This window comes from Lipophrys pholis, assembly GCF_963383615.2.
Source record: "Lipophrys pholis genome assembly, chromosome: 19".
Classification (NCBI taxonomy): Eukaryota; Metazoa; Chordata; class Actinopteri; order Blenniiformes; family Blenniidae; genus Lipophrys; species Lipophrys pholis.
Genome location: NC_137647.1, coordinates 16,392,930 through 16,415,175, shown reverse-complemented (window position 1 = coordinate 16,415,175; position 22,246 = coordinate 16,392,930). Strand labels below are relative to the sequence as shown.

At 42.7% G+C, this 22,246-nt stretch overlaps 1 protein-coding gene across 1 annotated transcript; it reads right to left on the bottom strand.

Moving 5' to 3' along the window:
• Positions 1–1,874: 1,874 nt before the first annotated feature.
• usp31 (ubiquitin specific peptidase 31) lies at positions 1,875–13,556 on the bottom strand. Its single transcript, XM_080486932.1, has 16 exons — positions 12,465–13,556; positions 12,049–12,183; positions 11,780–11,874; positions 11,591–11,683; positions 11,303–11,438; positions 9,955–10,102; positions 9,683–9,863; positions 9,485–9,596; positions 9,190–9,284; positions 8,224–8,301; positions 6,604–6,733; positions 6,066–6,185; positions 5,009–5,234; positions 4,769–4,927; positions 4,412–4,564; positions 1,875–3,613 (listed from the first exon to the last, which is right to left on the bottom strand). Exons 1-16 carry the CDS (start codon positions 12,987–12,989, stop codon positions 2,133–2,135), a joined length of 3,867 nt encoding a protein of 1,288 aa, XP_080343058.1. The 5' UTR covers positions 12,990–13,556; the 3' UTR covers positions 1,875–2,132.
• Between the last annotated feature and the right edge of the window lie 8,690 nt (positions 13,557–22,246).

The following is a 22,246-nucleotide window of genomic DNA, read 5'->3' as shown; positions in this document are numbered from 1 at the left end:
GCTTTGATCCAAAGTGCCGAGCACAGGTTTCCTGATAGATTCAAACGTTAAGTAGAAAAGAGCAGCTACGGGAATGAGCCACGTTTAAACAGATGTCTGTTATTTCTCTGGCCTGTGGGATGAGCCCCCTCCCCGCCCTGTAAAAGCATACAAAGCGTTTAAGATTTCTTTGTTTACTCTAAATGCTCCATTTGAGACTCTGGTTTGGAGCAATAATCACTAAGATAATTACTGAACTACTTGTACACAATTTATGTTTTTTGTTTTTTTTTAATTGCTGTTAAAGAAAATGTAAACGGTTGTTTAATTCATCCACCGATACTGAGACGTTTACTGGTCGGCTTATTAGCTTCAGTACTTTGTCTGAAACTGACAATTAATAGAGAATATTGAGTGTTTGTTTGGAGCGCCGCCGGTTCTAATAATGCCGTTATAATTGTGGCCGCGTTTTAACTCAAATAGAGAAACGTTGAGTGAACATCTGGGGGAAAAAAAAAAAAACAATCCACAGATCACAGAAATAACAAACAGAACTGTTTTGATTGGGTGGCAAATCCTCTAAAACCATCTGAGAACCGCTGTAAAACCTGAAAGATGCTACGGAGAAACGACGAGGGGGGGAAATGCTGCATATCTGACGCTCGTAATGCTTCAACTGAAGAGGTTTAGTGGCAAAAAGCACATTCGTTCACTCACAATGAACCCTATGCTGGTATCTAACACACCAATATTGCCGTCACTGGTTCTGCGCTAAAAGCTCTCCGACGGAGCCTTTTGGCCGGATACAGAGTCGGCGAGCGCCGCGGCGGCCGATTTCGCTTCGGAGCGGTTTTGGAAAGTGTAATATGTGTCCAGCGAGGTACCACGGGTTGTGATGAACACGGTTGTTACAGCACCAGGTGTGAGGACGGGGTGACTTCGTGACGCGAGATGACCCCTGAAACAGTGAGATGAATGTACCCTTTTACCATTTCAAGTCTAAGGCCTGTGAACTCTTACTTTACGATATGTCTGGAAAATACTTAGTAATAATAACTACGTACTACTTTCTCTATACAAAGTGCGAACGGACAACATTCCTACTCAGTGATGCATACAGTAGAAGACTACTATGTTGCCAAAGGCAAGTACTTGTATCTATCTACAGCTTTGAAAAGGCGCTTAAGATTATTTTCATCTTGCTCATGGAAACAAAACAAAAACAAAACAAAAAAAAAAAAAAAAAAAAAAGGTTGTTATACCGTATATTTTTCTGTCAATCTTCATATACATTTATATACTTTGAATTTAAAGGGTTTCATTCCAAAAAACACACCATTCCCGTAAAGTAAAAGCTGATCAATAAAATACATTTCTATCAAAAAAGTTAGAGCATTGAGAAAAATAAAGGTTGAAAACATTCTGCGTTCGTAGACTGATCTCCGTCATGTTTTGCATTTCGGTCCATGGCCTTCCGCCACCATGTTTCTTACAAATATTCCTCGAAAAAAAAAACAACGATGGTGATCCTGCTGTCGAAACCAGTCTGAGGTGCTTAAGACGTACTGAGTGAAATGTGAACATATAGTGTAGCGTTATCTTTCCTCCACAGCTTCAAGCGTTGGGGAAAAGAAAGGAATAAAAAAATAGCGAGACCCTCATTGGCCAATACAGACTCTTTACAGAACAATTCGATTGGCTCAAAACGATCGCGGCCGCCGTTATTTCGGAATGAAACTCTTTTTTTATATCTGTGTGCGTGTCGGAAAACATCAGTTCCCTTTCTGTATTCGTCAGAGGAAACTTTTGATGGTACGGTTTTGTTTTTCTTGCTTTTAAATGCTTGTAAACCCTTAAAACACGCAGCGCTTCGTTTTTTTATTTTTATTTTATTTAAACTAGAGGATTGGAAGTCTCTGTCAGTGAAATCCTGCAGGACATTTTTTTTTCCCCCCGAATCATTAAAACTACACAGAATGATAAAACCATAAAGCACACAAAGCCGAAACTTTGTATTGACGCACGCGACACTCCGTCCTGAAACAAAACCGCGCCATCAAAAGAGAGTCTGAAATACTTCTGGTGCTCACTGAAACTTAGGCACAAAGAAATTAGCTGCATTATGTTTGTTAAATAAGACAAGAACACAGGTATCATTGAGGCCTCTGTGTAGCGCGGGCGGGAGATTGCATGCTTGACGACAGCTTCCGGGAAGACGCCTTCCTCTCCAGCGGCTTCTTCCCGTTGGAAGGAGACTTGTAACTTACGTCTGAAGTGGAAGACTTGGACTTGCCTAACAGAGTGCGGCTGAGCGAGCTGGGCGGCTTGGAAGACTCCTTTTTCTCCGACTTTGTCCCGCCCCCGTGAGTCTCTGTGGTCTGCGAGGACGCCGCGTCTCCCGACTCTTTGTCGCCGTCCGTCCCCTTGGCTTGTCCGTTCTGCTTGCACGTCCTCTCCGAGGCCTTTTTGGTAAGCAGGGTGCTCTTCCCCAAGTCCGCCGACCTGCGGCTTTCCCGTTGCCGGAGGGCACTCCTGAAGAAGGACAGGCCTTTCTCCTCGGACTTGCCGGCGCGCTGCGGGTCCCTGGTGGACACGCTGGGCGATCGCAGGCTTGTGACGGAGGAGCTGCTGCTGGAGCTCCTCACCGACCTCCTCTCCAGGCGGTTGCCCTCGCCGCCTTTGGAAAGCGCCGCGCGGGCTCCGGAGCTTCCCCGGAGGCTGTCCACCAGAGGGCTGGTGTGCATAGAATCTCTGCTGTAGCTTCTTTCCACCAGGTGCTTGCGGCTGCTCGTGGCGCTCTTGTCTGCGGCGCCAGGGTTTTTCTTGGTGGTGGGCGAGGGGGAGGCCGAGGACTGCGGCGTGGAGCGGACGCATGGCTTATGTTGGGGCGTTGCTGCTTGAGGTTGAGTCGACTCCTTCGTTTTGACGGGAGTTCCACTGGGCGTGGAGTTGCCCTTCTTGGCGCCTGCACCTTTCTCTTTAGTATTGCTCAGCTTTTTGCCTTTCACAGGTGTGCTGGAAGACGATTCCGAGGAGGAGGCCTTGAGGGTCGCGCACAGGCGTTTCTTAGAAGTTTTCTCCTGCTCCGCTTTGCTGGAACTCTTGGCGGAGCCTGTGCTCTCTGCCTTCAGGGCAAATCCTCCGATACTGCTCTTGCGTTTTTGTTCTTTGGAGGGAGTAGCTTGGGTGGGTAGTGTGTTTTGGTCTATAGCTGTGATCTGGTTGTTATTTTCCGTCGGCTCGTTTTTCGCGCTCTTCTTCTCCACGGGAGTGGGAGCCCTGCAGTACATCATGTCCAAGAACCTCTTATTGTTGTCCTGCTCGCTGAAGTTGCTCTCCACCATAGACAGCGGCGTCCTGCTGCCAAAGTATCGCTCGTGGCGACTATAGCTGCCAAAACAGGACGTGGAAACCTTGTCATCGCAGGCTTCTCCGATCCTCTCGAGGGGAGGGGAGCAGCGCGAGTCGAGGGAGAAACGTGAGGGCGAGTTGGACCTCATGTGGAGTTTGGCCGAGAGAGACCATGAAGGCCTGATGCCGCTGTCACTGAAGGCTAAAGGGCTGGCGACGGACGAGCGGGAGGACAAGCTCTGACGCTGAATGCTTCGCACAAACGGGCGGACCGAGAATCCTCCTGCAAACAGGAAATAACATGAAGCACGTTTAGTTTGCATCCAGGCTTTTCGGATTAATTGTGTATAAAGTCCAAATCGGTGTACAAATTGAGCTATAATCTCACATGAATCTTTAACAGCGAGTAAACAGAATTCTGCAATTAGATCTGAGGGTTGTACAGGTTTTTACAAATATCTTGTATTTTCTCCTGTTCAAGTGTAAGATAATTTAAGTCTCCATTTGAATTCACTCAGCAGAAGCTGTAAAGAGTACAGAGCTTTGTTGCTCATCCCACTCAGATTTCAATTTGCCCGTCTCTGCAATATTTTCCCTCTTGTAATCGTGACATTTTAAGTGTTGGCATTTGTAAGTTCAAGTGTGGGTGTTCCTGACATAAAAGTGCTTGGGAAACCTCAATGGTATCATTTGATTCCAACATAAATAAGGTCAGTCGAGAGAGTATTAAGTTCTTTGTATAAATGTTTGTGTTCCCCACTTTAGCGGTGAAGTATAACGAGCGACTGACAGCACCGCTCTTTCTTTTCACATTTAGGTTTTTAACATATGCACTGCTCTGTGTGTGTGTGTGTGTGTGTGTGTGTGTGTGTGTGTGTGTGTGTGTGTGTGTGTGTGTGTGTGTAGAGGTGAGAATGAAGCAGTTCTTCAGGTCTCACTATATTAGGTAAAAATCTGGTCGGCCAAATTACTACCACATGGTTTTGCCGGACGGGAGTGAAAACATAGTAACTGACAGACGTGCAATCTAATATCAGCAAATCCATTCAATTAAACGTAGACAACGCGAGCACAGTCTCACCGTCGTCTTCGCTGCGCTCTCCGGGAAACTCGACGGACTCCGCGAGTGAAGCCAGGGAGGTGCGTCTGGACGAGGCCCCAGAGGCCAGGCTCGCGGGCCGGCTGCCCGGCAGTCTGTTAATCCAGTGGTCACATAGAGAAGAGCTGGTGGAGCCTGACGCCAAGACGGGAATGGACACAGTCGGAGGCAGTTAAACTTTGAAATACATGCTCATCTCGCTCGTTGATAATAACAGCAAAAGTCCGTTTGCAATCCCCGTTTAAAAAGTCTGACCAACACTGTGCCATTTAGTAAATATCCCGCCCAAACCACGTTGCCAATAAGTTGATGGAGAAACAGTGAGATGGAAACACTGACCGGCCACAGAGCTGTTGGCTGACCAGGACGGTATCGCCGTCCTCCTCTGGTAGAACAGGATGTACGCCGTCTGCTGACACACGTCGTCGTCAGCGACAGGCGAAACCTCGCTGTCATCAAAGCAGTACCACTGACTGTCGATGGAGTTTTTGCAGTAAGCTGGAAGCACAAAGAAAGATGTTAAAGAAAATGTATACATTTAACACTCGATCCATCCAGTTCCAACGCTGTGTGCATTACCAGTGTAGTGGCCTCCGTGCATGTTCCCGTGATGATTGCACACAGCGTACAAGTCATACAGATAGTCGTCGGGGTTTCTGCCCAGGCCGTAGGAGCGTCGCCATGGTGACCAGTGGGAAGGCAGACTCCAGCTGCTCTGGCTTCTCTTGACCACATGAGGGGCCATGTCCATCCCCATCAGCGGGAACCTCACCATGTTCTGCATCTTCACCCTGCGGTCCCCCTCCTGCAGACAAGAGCAGGAAATACAAAGATAGCAAACATTCCACTTTAGGATTAAACTGTAATATTGGTAGATTGAAACAAATAATGTGCTTTAAACTGGATTACATTGTAGGAAGATCCAGTCCAGAGAACAAGAAAGGAGATTATTTATTGGTATAAGAAGCTGTAAAATGACCTGTCTTCTTAGGAGTATGTTTTGGAAACAGTGTCCTTTTATTTGTGATCAAGCTTAAATTGATGGATTACAATTTAACCATAAAGTGTCGATGGCGTCAGCTCGCCGTGCGGTTCTGTTTTACTGTTAGTCGACTCAGAGGAGTTGTTACAGGTTCTTTGTGAGAGAAAAAATGACTTGGAAACATGAAACTTACCACATATGAGCACTTTAAGAAATAAAACAACAAATAAGGATGTCAAAGTTCATCACTGCCATTTTTCTTAAGTAAAAGCATCTAAAACAAATCAGTGTTGACCTAAAGACATTGGTTTATGTATATGAAACTGAATTCTTCACAAGTAGCTAAACAAAAAAATCTATGCTGGCTTACCAAGCTTGTCACCAGAGTTTTATTTTGGTAAGCTATTAAATTGCATTCAGATTTCTTATCGGATGATTTGAATTTGGTTTATTTCCACCCCGATCATCGTCTTCATCGTTTTTATTGCTCCAAAACGTCCCTGCAGTAGTATTTTGCGTCACTGAGCTTGAAAACGAAGAAAAGAGAAACAAACAACAAAACATGGCTTCCACTTTTTATAATCTCGCTATTGAGTCAAGTAACTTTGCGCTCTCGATAAACGTCACAGCTTCGTTGACAGTGAGCTGAAATACCTGTCTGAACCTCTTGAGGTGCAGTATGAGCACATCCGGCAGAGTCCACAGGCTGAGCTTGATACGGCCCTGCTGCAGCTGCTTGCAGTGGGGACAGCGCCAGGCATCGTCTGGGGCCAACTGAAACACACACACACACAGCCCAAGGAGCAACCATCAGGAATAACGCCGACCACACGGATTTAAAAAAAAAAAAAAAAAAAAAAAAAAAGGCCTCGCACAGGATGAGGCCCCGAGTTTTCCCCTCTATACTCCAGCAGCGCAGACGCAGGCCAGTTAAACCACAGCATATATGAAGGTCTGCGCTCGAGGGTTCTTGCTTATTCTAAACATAGCGTTAAGGATCGAATCCAGTGAAACCACAAGGAGCGAAAAGCCGTTTCAACTCCGGTAGAGTAATACCAAACCGACGGGGAGGGGGAAAATACATTCATGAACATACAACCGACACGTCTCAAGACAAAGCTGTGATTTATGTTCAGATGTCAAAACTACTGACGGAGCAGCGGCGGATTGTGCGCGTGGTCAAAAACGTTACCTGCTCCTCTTTAGTGTAGAGCTGGAAGCACTGGGCGAGTGTGCAGGCCTGTGGCTGGTGGTGCTGCTCCCGGTGCAGATACACACTCTCAGCATCTGGAATATACTCCTCCTCAGTGTGTCCAAACAGGCTGCGGAAACATGGGAGAACGACGTGCTGAGCGCTGTACAGTCTGCTCGGAGATTACAGAGCAAATATTTTCAACATATAAGCAAGTTTAGAGCCGAGCAGGTTAAGTTGTTGTTTACAACGTCACATTGATGCTGGTAATGCTGTCGCAGCAACATCAAAAGCTATTGTTTTAAACTGAGAAAATAAACCTGTTATAAAGAAGAACAGTTTAAGCAATGAAACCGTAGTGGCACATTCATCATTCCTTTCCTCACGTGGCTTGTTAAGCCTGCAGAATGAAACTCGGCTTCAGGAGGAAATAAGAGCAGATGCATTCAACTTTGCGGGTGAAACTTCAGACTCTGGCTGCAGCCGTGTCAAATGAATCCCAGCTGTTCACAGGTCAGGAGAGCTTATTTTTCCAAGGCGTGAAGGACAACAGTTGGGGGGGGAGAGGTTGAAATGAACGGATATTCAAGCGCTCAAAAAAAGATGCTGAGTCGAGAAACAGCCGAGGCGTAGCTTAAGTCGACGGGCCTGAAGAAAGGCACCGACCAACACCGTCAGTTTTATAGAAATGTTGCCATAAAACGCGCACAAAAACACGACTGTGAAGGTGACAGCTGACGCTGCTGAGATGAGAGAGTGAGGCCAGAGTTTCTGCATCCAGCTGGACGTCGTCATTTACGACATTAACCTTTCCTTGTTTGTTTGGAACGTTGCGCACAGCACCGCGGCACGCATGAGTACAGTCGCAGTTGGGTTAAGGTCGAAACATTTCGGCCTGACAGATAAAATCACATTGCTGTTTGAAATAGTATTTTTAGTTTTTTTTCCCCATATATTCTTAAATGAATGACACTTTTTAATGTAAGATATTTAACTTTTGTCTAGTTTTGCAACATAAATCACATAAATGCACTTTTAAAACACATTTTTAAAACATTATAACCCTTAAAATCGTTTAGGGGTTGGGTCCCCGTGGTTGAGAGGTACTGTGTGTCAGATAATCGAAATAGTTTAAATTCATTTCCTAATCACAGTATTTTCACATCAGATTCCCTCCGTTTTCTCTTCATAAAAAAACTATAAGTTGTCTGAGGACTCATCCTTCATCCAATGTGAATGTATTTTCACCTTCACCATATTCAACAATAACTCGTCGCACTCGAGGTATAATCTTAACGAGAAGTAAAGCTAAAACTCAAATTGTCATTCACCCCATTAGATTTTTTCATTTTCTTGTTTCCTAACAGACTTTTGTTTTGACATTACCACACTGCAATGTTCATGTTTCCATCAGGTTACTGATCACCATCCCGGCTGAGCTGCCAGTATCTTTGCTCACACAGCCGAGCTCGTCGACCTGTCAGGTAATGAATGGGCTTCAATTAAACTGGAGTGTGACATAATCCCTGTCATGTCTACGGAGCAGGTCATTACAGTGAGTGCTTCAACCTCTGCCGGCTTTACAACCGTCTTCCACAGCACTGAAGTTTTTCCACTCACTAGTCCTTGGTCTCTTTGTCCCACTCCACTACAATCTTCACATGAGGCGGGCCGCCCTGTCCACAGGACTTGTATGCTCTGGAGTGAAAACACATTAAAAACACAGTTGTCGTGTTAAAGCCAATAGGATGATAGATGCAGGAACTCTCATCCATCCAAAGCCGTGCACATAACCAAATCTGTGCAGAATGAACTCTTTCCTATAATAAAATCACAAAAAAAAAACGGCAAAATTCATTCTTAAATTTAAAAAAAAATATATAATCACATGACAAAACTCTAAAACTCATTTTCACATAGGTAGGATTAAGAGGTTTATCAATACTGAAAAAGACCATAAATGACATTAATGTAACAACTTGGCATCAAGTTTGAGCCCAACATACAAACAAAGAATGTATTACCCTGTGCAATGTTGTGACTTGTTTCACAGTTTCATCACATCGTGTGGGTTACATGCAAAACTGGCCAAACTGGCATTCTAATAAACAAATCCTGTCAGGGCACGTTCTTACCTCCAGTGTGTGAGGAGAGGAGAAACGAGCTGTGGGTTTGTGTGTGTGTGTGTGTGTGTGTGTGTGTGTGTGTGTGTAGAGGTGAGAATGAAGCACTATTGACATTTTAACCCCACCTTGTTTGTCAAAATGATGCCAATTTTCATCTTTATGAAAATTACCGTGACCTTGGCATGGAAAATATGACGTGGGAGATTTTAATTAACTGAAATACAAAATAAAATTGCATCTTTAGATTCTGACTGTCATCATGACACGCTTTTTGCAACTTAAATGGGACAACAAATTACCATGCAAGGCAGGTGAGATATAATGAAATATACACATATTCATGTTTCTTTTTAATTTTTATGTGAAGTATAAAACATAGTACTGCAACATAAATTTAGGGGAAACGTGTCATCTCTAGTGAGCCCAATATCAAATATTAATGTTAAATGTCAGAACTGACCTTTCCACAGTGGGATGACACAGTGGTCGTTCATCTTGGGGCAGGAGGTAGGTGATGCCAACAACGCCAACCACTCGAAGGCTGAAAGGTCCGACCTGCATTTAGACACAAACCGAACCTCCCGCTGTCAATACATCTACATGATTAGTTCAACCACTTCAGCGACTTGTCCTGAGTATTGCTAACAGATCTTTGGAAGCTGACTTGAAATATCACTTTGAATATGCCTGGACATTTGAGGTGATTTGTTTTTTTCTCCTCTCCTCTTTGCACCTGCTATATTGCCTCTTCCTACCTGAATGTAGACCCCGGGCCTCAGGAGATGACGCATTTTCTCAAGGATCTCTTTCTGTAGAGCATCCCAGGTCACAGTGCGCTCCATGTACAGTACGAAAGGCAAGCCGAACCTAAAAAAAAACAGAAGAGCGTGATGTGTGTTATTTGCTCATAAAGAAAAAAAGTCGGAATCACAGAAGATGAAATACTTCAGTACCTCTTCCCTTGGTGGCCAGTGCATGCTCTGTTACACACCAAAAGGATGATTTTCTCTGGTGTCAGGTTTTTATTGGGCGATGCGGTTACAGGCGTCATGGCGCCTTGCATGAAAGACGGGGTCCTGCTGATTTCTGCCCCGTACTTCAAGTTGTTATGATTCAGGTTTGCCAGCAGACTTCCTGCAACGGAGGCAGACAGAGGAATGGAGGCGCGTCTTAATTATTCTCAATCAATGTCATGGTAATTGGATCAACATGGCATCTCGTGTACCTCTTTTTGTGCGTATGTTTTCCAGTTTGAAGGTCTCTGGTGTCTCGAAGGCAAAGATGGAATCGCTCTCTTGAATGATGTCCAGATCGTCGTCGTCGTCACAAAAGGAGCGATGAAAGCCGTCATAGTACATTTCGGTCAAAACAAACTAAAAGAGAAAAAAAATAAGTCAGCTTAAATACAAGAACCACTTAAAGTGGATGATTGAACAGTCTTAACTTCCTTTCAATATAATCAAACAGCCTGGATTTATTTTGATTTCATGGCAGTAGAGTTGTCAAAATATGTGGAAAGGAGGAAAGCTCATGTCCCTTTTCTATAAATAACTTAGGCAGGTGTTTTTACAAAAGTGAGTATTGATGATCCTGGCAACTTATTCTTCTGTTGACTTAAAAAAAAAAACAAAGGTTTGAATTGTGACGAGTCTACTATTTTTACAATTCCAAACACTAATAAATAGTCAAATAATTAAGCCAAATATAATCAGACTCAATCAGAAGGCCTTTGCCTTCATCAGTCGGGTGGAAGCAGGTCGCGTCAGTTCATTGTTGTAAGGTGCTGCGTTAACTTCTCAGACTGAGCGAGATCACAGTGTATGTGATATCAAACCATATCAAACTGGCCTGAGATTGTTGAGCTCAGCAAACGGCTTAACAAATTACCAACACGGTGTTTGAAACCAACGGGCGGCTGCATGACAGTTAAACGGTCTTGTTTAACAGACTAATCTCTCTGTCGCTGACGAGCAAGGGGTTAAATTATTGTAATTACTCATTATGGACTATCATCATGATCATTTAACCAACTAGCCATACGCAAACATAGCACTTGCAATTATAATACACATGTTTCACACAAGGATGGACCTTGACTGTGAGCGGACGATTAAAGTGAGTGCAGGAGCATAATGGACATATATTTATCTGTGGTACACGGTGTAATTAGCAGGTGAACTTTTCTTTGCTGGTCAGGAGTTCCACACAAAAAGGAGTGGAATGTTAATAAAGGAGCAAAGTGATAAATTGGAAATTAGGACTCAGACTTTCATTCATCCTGGCGTAGCATCTCAGTGGCTTAAAGCATTTCCTTAACCTCTACACTGAGGAAGTGCTTGCATGCCAGTGTAATGTTAGGGTTAGGAGATATATATATATATGGTCTCGGAGAGATTGTGCCAAACTGTGAATAAAAGGATTATTAACACGATTCGTCTAGCATCATCTTGGACTGCCACTATAAAAATCACATCTGTTAACAAGGTAGAGCAGGTTTCTATGAACACTGAGCTGAGGACTCCTCCTGCGATAGTCTCACGGTGTGAGACCCTGATAAGTGACCGAAATAGCACCTGGTCCATCGGGATCTTGGTCTCGCATGACACGGCATCTCGGAGGCGATAGACGGTGCTCTTCAAAGGGACGGCTACTCCAATCCTCATACAGTGAGAATACTTCCCCTGGTAAACCACCGTCACATACAGGGGCCTAAAAAAAAAGGGGGAACACATTTGTTTGGAGATGGCTTGCTTTAGGGAAGCAAGAAGCAGGTTACATTCGTCCACTTGCACATACTCAGATTAGTTCAAGTAATTGTAAACTTATTCAGTCAATTACTTTGATATGAGCTGCAAACTCACCGTGTGTGTGGCAGCGGGATCGGTAACGAGATACAAAGGAAAGGATCAAACGTATTGCTCTGCTTCTGGCAATGTGGGCAGGTAAGAGATGACCTGGTGGTGGAAGAAAATGTCAAATTAAATTAAAATCTTAATGTGTTGCAGACATAGAGGGGTTATATTGATATATGTTGTTGACGTAAAGCCTACCTGTACTGAGCCTGAAACAGCTCTTGCACAAATGACCCAGCAGAGAGAGGAGGTGAGGGGCCTTCTATGCTTGGGTCGTCATCTTCAATGGGCGGCTGAACAAGCACAAACAGGTTGGATTAGTTTCACCTGTGCACGCATCATCAGATACTGTCAGTGGTTTCTGGGAGTCCGGGGGGGAAAGGGCAAATCTAACTTAACATAACAGTGAATAGAAGACATTTACAGAATGCAATGAGTGTCCTGAATACCACAAACACTTTGATCACCTTTATGGCAGGCCTGCTGTTGGGGTTCACTGTGTTGAGGTCCTCGTGTACTCTGTCCAGCAGCCACAGCAGGAACTCCTGCGCGTCATGCTGAGCAGTTCCTTTGAACTGCGTGGCATTTTTGGACACGGCATTCTGCAAAAGCAAAGATTACAAAACATATTATCCAGCCTCAGTGTTTACAGTGACAGAATAAACCTTCATCAGCAACAGACTCAACTCTGATAATACGATCTGTTTTTGCATGTAAATCAAAAAATACAAGAAGTAGCGATGTCTTGCAAGTGTATATGTGCAAACAGGTGATCATGCAACCAATTCTAACAGATTGTTTTTCGAGTACATGTACAGGTTTGTTTCATGTAGCTATATCTCAATATCAATGTTTAATTCTGATACTGTGTTGACACTCTCACCTTAAAGTCCCTGCTGTGCTGGGGGGTGTACTCAAACGTCCACAAAGCCCGCACCAGTCCTGACAGCTGCTCAGTCACTTCTCCCTTAGCAAAAGGACCCTTTTTCTGAAAATTCACACCGTTGGTCTTTGGTTTGTCCTCGTCTGTTTCGTCCCCTTTGTACTGCTCCAGAACCAGGAACTCGGCGAAGAGATCCGTGTTACTGAGGCACTGCAGGATCGCATTCATGAAGCAGGTATTCCCGTGGTTCTTCAGCCCGGAGACCCCAGGAATCCTCTCTCCGCACAGGAAGCCCCCCAGGTCCCCATCCTCCATGGGGACGTCTTTGCTCCCGGATTTAAAAGTGGAAAACCCTCCATCATCTTTATCATCCTCTGTCTGTACTTCGGATCCAAAGTGTGACAAGGCGGTGAGCGTCCTGAGGACTCTGCTCATGAAGCTGCCCACCGAGCGCACGGAGCCTCGCCTGAACAGCTTCTTGCTGAAGCTGGACTTCTTGTCCTTGGTAGCGGCTTTGCACGACATGATTCCTCCCCCCACCCGCTCTCTCAGATACGTACAAATCAGGCAGATGTGCTGTAAGGCGCAGGAGTCATCTCACCCGCTGCCAGCAGCTCCATCTCTCAACATTTACAGTCGGGCTGGTTAACTAACCTTCGCTGGTTTTAACATGGTTGCTGGGTTAAACACTGCAGCTTAGGGTTATAACCCGGCGGCCCGGGAAGCCTCACACAGACATGGCTCGGAGTCCGCGCGTCACGTCAGATTTACCTTGTTTTTGCGGTTTTGCTGGCCCGCAGAATGAATCGACATCGGTCCTGCTGGACAGAAAACAGCAGCGTTCGCTAAACCAGCCGAGGCTAGCGCAAGCTACAATAACAACAACAGCGACAGTCTCTCTCCGTCGAGATGTAAAAGTCCAACCACGACCGGCAGTCCGCCATCCTGCGCGGGTAATGACACTCGAAGTGAAGAGAGCGCCTGGAATTTGGTTACGCTCACATTTCTATCAGATTTTGAGGAACATTCGAGCTGAAAAAAAGCTACCAAGTAGCAAAATCCTTTCACTAACTCTTCCTCGTTGCTTTGTTTAAATTGACAGCAGTTTGCGAGCGTGTCAGCGCCATCTACTGGGCTGGAGGTATAACAGCAGCACTGTTTTAAAAAGGGATTAAATCAGATTAGAACAGAATAAAAGAGATGCAATAATATACAATTGTTTTTTTTTATATTTATCCAGTATTTTTATTTAATCGTATTGGTAATTACATGAATATGATGCCATAAATAGGGAGTCTTATCTCTCTTTTTAATATCTATCACTGTTTCTATGTGCTATGTACATTTTTATTCCTTTATTGTAATATAAAAACATTAGGACATTGTTATATGCATTTTACGGGCGTTATGCTGTAAAGCTGGGCACACACCTTTTACCTGCATGGAAGAGACTGCCTTTGAAGAGAGACTAAAAACTAAAATGAACCACACCATTAGATGAAAATTGTTATTGGATTAATTAAACAAAGAAATTATGTGACTTTCCTTTTAAACCATCCACCTCAGGAGCTGTTATCCCTGCTCACCTTTAACACAAATGCCGGGTTTGTTTATTTATTTGTCTGCTAGTTGTTAGTTTCGCGTGTGGGAGAAAACCCAAGCTCACGCAGGGAGAACATGCAAATTCAAAAGGTAGCCAAGCCCTGACACAATGAACTCAGACTGTTCTCAAGCTGCGCAGTACATTTGTTTGCTTTAGAGCGGAAACTGTTTGGCATTGCATTTTCTCTATAATTGCAAAACCAATAATATTGATTGGTAAAGTGCATACAACAAACATATGGCGGCACAGATGCCGTGACAGCAGTAGTAATGCAATGCCTGAACAGCTCCGTCCTCACTATAGCGTTAGTTATAATAACCAAATCCTTCACGTGTTATTTGCCATCAACACTTGAAGCAGTCGCAGGCAGCTGGGGAAGTTATCTAATGATGTGTCCATGGAAACAAGGCAAAGAGGTCACATGTGTCTCTTCACTCAAGACAGGGAAAGCCTTCTGCTTGACTTTGCTCAGATTATAACGTCATGTCAAAACACATCACAGATATGAGAGGCCTCTCTTTTTTTTGGTTTTCCCCCCTAATAGAGCTTTTGGATGAGGGTTTTGATGTGCTCTCACCGTGGAGTCAAGCCTCAAAATCTTTGTCATTACCGTCTATTTGCAGCTTGGAAGCCACTCGTGATCAACTAAAAGAGACAATTGCCTCCTTTGACGGGGATTTTATGAAATTAGTCAGTCAAGACCGAGTCAACACAAAATTTAAGTTGATTGCTGCACAGAACCGCGTCGCTCAAGTGTTTCATAATAGTTATGACCTCCGCAGGATGGCGAAGATTAAACCAGAGGTTTGCATTTCCAGAAGACAAATGCCAGCGTGAATGCTGAATGCTGAATAAAGCTTGATCTCCTTTGATGGCAGTGTCTCCATGGCAACAGACACTGATCTCTTTTTATCGGAGCAAATTTATTTGGAAACGGTTAAAGAGACGAAAATGGCATAGCACTCATCTCATGAACTGGCTGCACGTTGTGATGGTCAAACTTTTCAAAACGGTTAAAGATTGTAGGAAAAATAGCACGGCGAAGAAGAAGTCATAATAATAATAATAATAATAATAATAATAATAATAATAATAATAATAATAATAATAATAATAATAATAATAATAATAACATTTGGAACATTTTCTGCAACACAGAATTGTGATTTTATTCATCAAGCATGAACTCAGTTCCCTCAAAGCCTTCCGTAATGCTTTATAATGGATTCTCACATTGATTAAGGTGAGTGATAGTAAACTCCTTATTAAGAGGAGTTCACTTGTCATTACCTGCCATTGATGCTGCAGTATTGACGGTCTGATGGCATGAAGCAGAGGCTGCCTGCATTTTCCGTCATAATGGCCATGTGTGAAATAATTTCTGCACTTAGACAGAGGCACCTCTTCCCCCTGTGTGCGTATAATTAATGTTCCTGTGCCTATATAAAGCTCTGGAGCACATGCCCCGCCGCTGATGTGTCCTAATGAGCAAACAAACGAGTGAGAAAAAAACGTATTCCCATAGTATGCCAGCCTCCAAGTCCTGTGTTTGCAAATGCTTTTTCTTTTTTTTTAAATGATCATTATCAATGAAATACTAAACTGGTTCTAAATGTGGTTTCCACATCTCAGTCCTTTTAGTTTTCAGGAGAGGACTATGATTCAGTCTGATTATCTCTGGTTTTCCATGAAATAGAGATGACATTTAAATAGTATTTGATCGTCACTGCAGTGCTATGTTTAGTGGTTTTCGTAGTGTCTCCTGAGAGACACCAGAGAGCTTCAGAGGGGTACAGAAGCAGGAAAAATCATTGGTTGAGGTCGGGGGGACAACTTTTCCCAACAGTTTTAATTTTGAGAAGGAATCCTCTTGAGAAATAGACATATTAACTGTCAGGATATTCAATATATTATCAAAACAGGTATTCTCAGAATATGGGTTTATTGTAACTAGTGTTAGAAATTAAATTATGCAGAATTATTTTGTGCAAAACCATAAAAACAAAACATTTAGAGACACAAAGAGTTGTTAGATAGTTTAAATTAAAGCATGTAGCTTACAAGAGAAGAGTTCAAAAGAGTGAAATGACAGTGTTTTGCCTCTTACTATGATATGGCAAAGGTTTAAAAGACTGGATTAGATATCAATTCTCATGCTGACACAGTGTAAAGGCATGCGTCTCACATTTTCTTGTACAATGACAGCTACAGAAAGAGAAAGCTGTGATTGTGGTTCGGTCTCAAACATAATTACATCCCATTAAAATACTGCTCAGCTGTTTAGAGTTGGTCAAAGCAGTAGTGGAACTAATTAGGCACAAGAAAGAAAGAAAGAAAGAAAGAGAGTGGACCTCTCCTGACTGACAGTTCACACCAGTTTTTTTTTTATTTCTCGTTTTTTTTTTCTTTGGAGACATCCCTCAGCAACAGTCGAATGATGCATTCAGGTACACATCGTAAAAACCCACAGCTCATCTCAGGCATGTGGAGAAAAAAAAAAACCCTCTGCTATATGAAGAGCTTTGAGAGTACTCCAAATGTTTATTGTTCGTACTGCTGTTGTTGAAGTAAATTTCCTTAAATGCACTCACTTATCAGACATATTTATTGTATTGAGAAATTAGATTCTACAACAGAGTTGGAAACAAAAATATATTAAGCAGCACTTTTTGAAAACCATCAAGTATGTACAAAAACCCCAAACTGACTGCTCTTCAATAACATTAATGTAAATAGTATTTATAGTTTGTCCAACTTCCTGCCACATGAGGTGCAAATATAGTTTATTTTTATTTATTTGATAGCAATAAAGTAATTCAAATTTTAGCATTTTACATGAACATTGACTACAAAACAAAATACATATATGTGACATTACATGTACTGTGGCACAACCATGTTTTTAGACAGCATACATATATTTTAGCTGTATAACCTTAAAAAAAATACTAAGATAGGTGCTTTCACTTGAGAAATCATCAGATAATAAGTAAAAAATGTTATAAAAGGAATTCCGATTTTACTTTGACTCAAAAATGACCTCATAGTAAAACATGTCGACTGTTTCTTTATCTATGACTTCATTGAATCAATAAATGAGCTCTGAAATGAACACAATGCATGCATTTTCTTTTGTTGTGAAACACAAAACTTATTTTAAAATGGCATTGCCTTAATTGCCATTTTTTCCAACTCCATATATGAAGATGAAGCTCAAAAAACAGAATAGAGTGGACACGTTTATTATTTCCAAAACTTGAAATCAAACTTCCATATATTTTGGATGTATTACACATAAACTGAAATACTTCACATTTTTTTGTTTAATTCTTAATAATTTAGTTTATATGTTTATCCATGAATCCATTTTCCACACTGCTCTATCTAACGTAGTATAATTGTAACACCCTGGCCTGGACACATCGCCAGTCCATCACCAGACAACACAGAGAGACACACATATCTTCACACCAACAGTCAACCTAGAATCATCATCCATCCATTATTATTATTATTATTATTATTATTATTATTATTATTATTATTATTATTATTATTATTATTATTATTATTATTATTCAAATATTAGAGAACATTTTAAATAAAATGTGAAAATAGATCTGTGCGTCTTAATAACAGAATATTCATATAAATATATATATTCAAAGCATTTTTGGGGCGGTGTTTGCGTGCACTGAAAGTCCCCGTATTTCCCACGGTATTTTATGTCCGTGAAGGGTCCCGCTCTTCCTTTGACCATATTTGGGAGCGCATCGCGGCGCGTGAGTCTGACTCTGAGCATTTCCAGGCACTAAAATGAGCTTTTTGTCTTCAGACTGTCACAAGAAAAATACACAAACGTTGTTTTCTCACAAGTTGACCACGGCCACGTCCACGGAGGGGAAACAGCGACCTGCTGCAGAGATCAGCAGCATCCTCTGATCCACAGCAACTCTGACACGCAGCAGCTAAAAGATTTCACACTGGAAAACTGTCCAGAGACACAGGTAAGAAGGATTTCTATCAATCCATTTCGTGTCAACATTAAGTGTTTAATAAAACAGAAACTGAGCATCAGCTGGAGTAACTCATTCAGTTTAGGAGGATGTTTTATTTTGCACCTGTTGATTTCATTTCCTTAGAGTAATATAAAAAAAAAACAAAGAAAACCCTCCAAAGGCTTAAAATAGATATTTATGAAGTTCTGCTGATGGAATATGAAAGAACAAAGCATTACAGAGATACCAGGTGGTGGAGCTCGGGAGTATCATCACTTGATGGAAGAAGAAAACAATGAAAATTCTGTACAATTTGTGTCAAATAGGGTAAAAAAAAAGTTACCTTTTAGTTTTCTATAAGAATGTTGATGCTGGAAGCCGATCAGTGACACAAGTTGTCCGACTGCTGGATCAGAAATCAACACATATAAAAAATGTAATGGATGTTTAATTTTGGCTCTAACTCTGACAGGTGCGAGCTGATTCATTGTTTTCTTATATGCATGTCTTGAGTTTCTCTAAAATGTTTTGAAACGGAATTATGTTACTCTGCACATTTGCGAAGCTCGAAGCACTTCCACACCCAGCAACAGAAACATACACACACACACACACACACACACACACACACACACACACACACACACACACACACACACACACAGGTATACATGCAGGTGCAACAGAGCACTCTTTGTTGAAAAATGCAGTGCTTTGTTTTGTACGTATAAAAATAAAAAAGATCTTGCCATTAATGCTAATTTAACCTCTTCACCTGCTGACACGCTGTGATGTATACTGTGTATAAATTAATATTGCGCTTTCATAACGCGTGTGGACGTCCATTCCTCACGCACCCATGCACTCCCACAGACATCTCAGCTCCAAGTATTGTTTACCCCCTTGTGACAGCTGCAGCAATCCTCCGAGCCTGCAGTTTACCTGTACTATTTATGTTGCCAGTAGTTTCATGTGCCGCTGATTAAAATGGGTTAAAACAAAAGAGTGAGGTTTCGTTCATCACCTGCGTGAAACTGCAGACTAACGGGTAATAAACCCACATGTGTGCAGAGGAAATAAAATCGACAGGAATGCCTTAACACTGCAGGAATCATCTTTGAAGTGCACCCTGCAGCTCTCCTTTGTACACCCTGATGAAACTGTCCGACGCAGGTCATGGCCCCCACTTTAGACTCATCACCACAAGTCCATTACTCATTAATTAATCATCGCCTCTTTTTTTTTACGATACACTAGTTGTGAAAATAGCCTCCTCTCACTTAAGCCGCCATGACACAAAAGTTATTGTCATGCGGTACCAAAATACAAGCATTCAAAAGTGCGGCTGTGTGACTTCAGAGTGTCTCATTGTAGTACGCGCGCTCGCAGACGCAGATTGATGCTCTTTGCAGCGAACCATGGAGTTGGCGTTCTGGCTCCTGCATCAAGACACAATCGCTGCTATTTCTGACACAAGTGTCACTGCCGGGGTGTTTTCAGGGTGACAAAGGATGCATTATATGTGGTATAATAAGCAAGGATTAGTGCCATTGTTTAACTTTCATATTTTCTGTCAGTGATTTGCGCCGCTCGGCTGCGCCGCAGACGCCCTTTCACAAAAGCTCACAGCCGTCAATTCCTGGGATTTTCTCCGGCAATCAATTTTCCGAGCCAAAGTGCCTGTCATGTGCCTTGACGACACAGACTGTGGGAGCCTGTGGGAATAGACAACTGGATGTGCCGTGTTTTCTTTTTTTAGCTGAATTATGGATTTTCGTGTTATCCAAAGGTGCATGCAGTAGAGATTGCTGAGATGGCTACACTCTTTATTCATTCCTTGAGGAAGACTTTTATGGATTTGACACGGACCTGACAGTTTGATCTATTTAGCCTCTGTGTCCCACGGGGCCAGCACCATAATAACACTGATGAGGCTCCTGATTCTGTCCTAAAGGTCCCTTGTTACATCTGCAACACTATAAGATAATCCACTTCGACTTCTGGTACGGTGGGAATGCGTATCTCCTCTGGACCATTCAGCAAAATGTGCTTGTTTATGTGTCGTGAGCCATAACATTTTCAATTTGGTTTTGAAGAGAAAGAAAGTATATTAAAGAGATATATGTGGACGGTGGCACAATGTAAAGTTGGAAATGATCAAAAGAAAACGTCTGGAAGACGAGTCTGGAGAGATCTGCTGATGATGAGCCACTTTGTAAACCTTGATACCTCCTCACCTCTGTTATCAGGACGTGCACGCACACGGGGAGCTGCAGATTTTCCTTCGCTTTAAGACTATTGAGCTATTTTTGGGGATTTGGTTGTCACTTGTGATTGACACTGACACATTGAGAGACTAAAGAGATTTTGCTTCTGCCCCTCGTGAAGTCTGCCATGTTTTATACGACCGTGAACCACTGGCAGCGTTGTCACACTTGTCAGTGTAAACTGCATGGATTTTTAGCTGCCGTTAGGATGTTTTTCCCTGCCTTTGTGGAATTCCTTTTTTTTTTTTTTTTACCTGTATTCACCAGCTCCTTTCCCTCTGCTGTTACCATAGAGACACTCCATCCCCATCAGCAAGTCGCCTTTGGCTGCCGGGCTCATTGGTCTCCCTCACTAGAGTGAGACACTGGTGAGCAAGTGTTTCCCTGGCATGACTTCGGCAACGATAAAGCGAGGAAAGGCGTTTACTTGGCTTTGACGGTTTTCCCTGGCAGTTACACCCCCACCCCCCCACCCGCGCGCACCCCCGCCGCCCCCGCCCCCACCCCCCACCCCCCAACCAATGGTGGCACGTCCTCCCGTTTTGTCACTGCTGAGACGGAGTGAAATCCAGCTGGGAGAGATCCACTCCTGTAATTGAAATGAGTTCACCTGGGAGACAGCTGCTCGCCGGCGCCTCTTCGCTGTCGCCAGTCCGTGCTGACTCGCCTGCGCGCGGCGGATAAGATATGACGCCCGAGCAGGTTGTTTGACCTGTGACACCGTGGTTTGAAGTTGAAAAAAAAATAAAAAGTTTCTCCCCCCCCCTGTTTACCACAGCAAGTCGAGCTTGCCTCGAGTATTTTAGCTGTTTGGCCTTTTAAAGGTGTAATGAACAGAGAACAACACTGCTAAATAGAAGTCAGTCAATAGAGCATGAAACATTGAACAATTGCTCACCCTGGGTGACAAAAACACACAAATATAGCTGCAGCGCAGCTTGAAACTGAGGACAGTCATTCCTGTGCGAGATTTTTACAAAATCACACTTGTAGTTATAGTTAATGTTAGAATGAATGTGGCTTTGCATACGGGTTTACGTAAATGTAATATTACATGTGGTTTGTCGTCACATAAATGGACAAAAACAAAACACCCTGATTAGGACCCCTGCTTTGTGAATTTTAGCTGTTGTGCTCTTTTTTTTTGTTGGGGTTGGTAAAATGAACTGACAAATTCCCATAAAAGCACCAGAATATGTAGAAAAGGTCAAAAGTTTAGATTTATGCATGGATATATAAGGTCAACAATTCGATATCATTGCTTGGTGGACAAATAAACAGAAATACAAAATCTTTCTGGGGTATAGAAATCTGTTTTCACGATGGAGCATTGTGACTTAGTGCTGCAGGAATGTTGCTGGTTCAAGTCGCATTGGATAAGCAGTCATGATTAAATGTTAAAATGTCACAAGCTAAACTATTTTATGAGAAAATATTTTATAGGAACACGTTTATTCAGAGAATTGATCACAAACGCAATAGGATTCTTAATCATAAAGTGTAATAATAAAGATGGATGCACATTGATGAGCCGCTGAAGGTCAAACCGAGCCTGAGAATGGATAAGAAAAGTGAGTTAAGTTACTTTGAATAAAGGTTGCCGGTGTCGGACAGATATTTAACAAACTGCTGATATACGGAGATTCACAGTGAACGGTCGCAAAGAGAGGGAAATATGAAGTGAGCAGCAGCAGTTCTCCGGGCCAAAATGCCTTCATGATGCCAGAAGTCAGAGGAGAATGAACAGACTGGTTGGAGATTATAGAACGTTGCCTAGTCTGATGAGTCTTGGCTTCTGCTGCCACATTCAGATGGTCCAGTCAGAATTTGGTGTAAACTTCATGAAAGCATGGATCCATCCGACCTGTGTGGTGTACTTTCTTGGCAATCTTTGGAGTATTGTTGCTGACCATG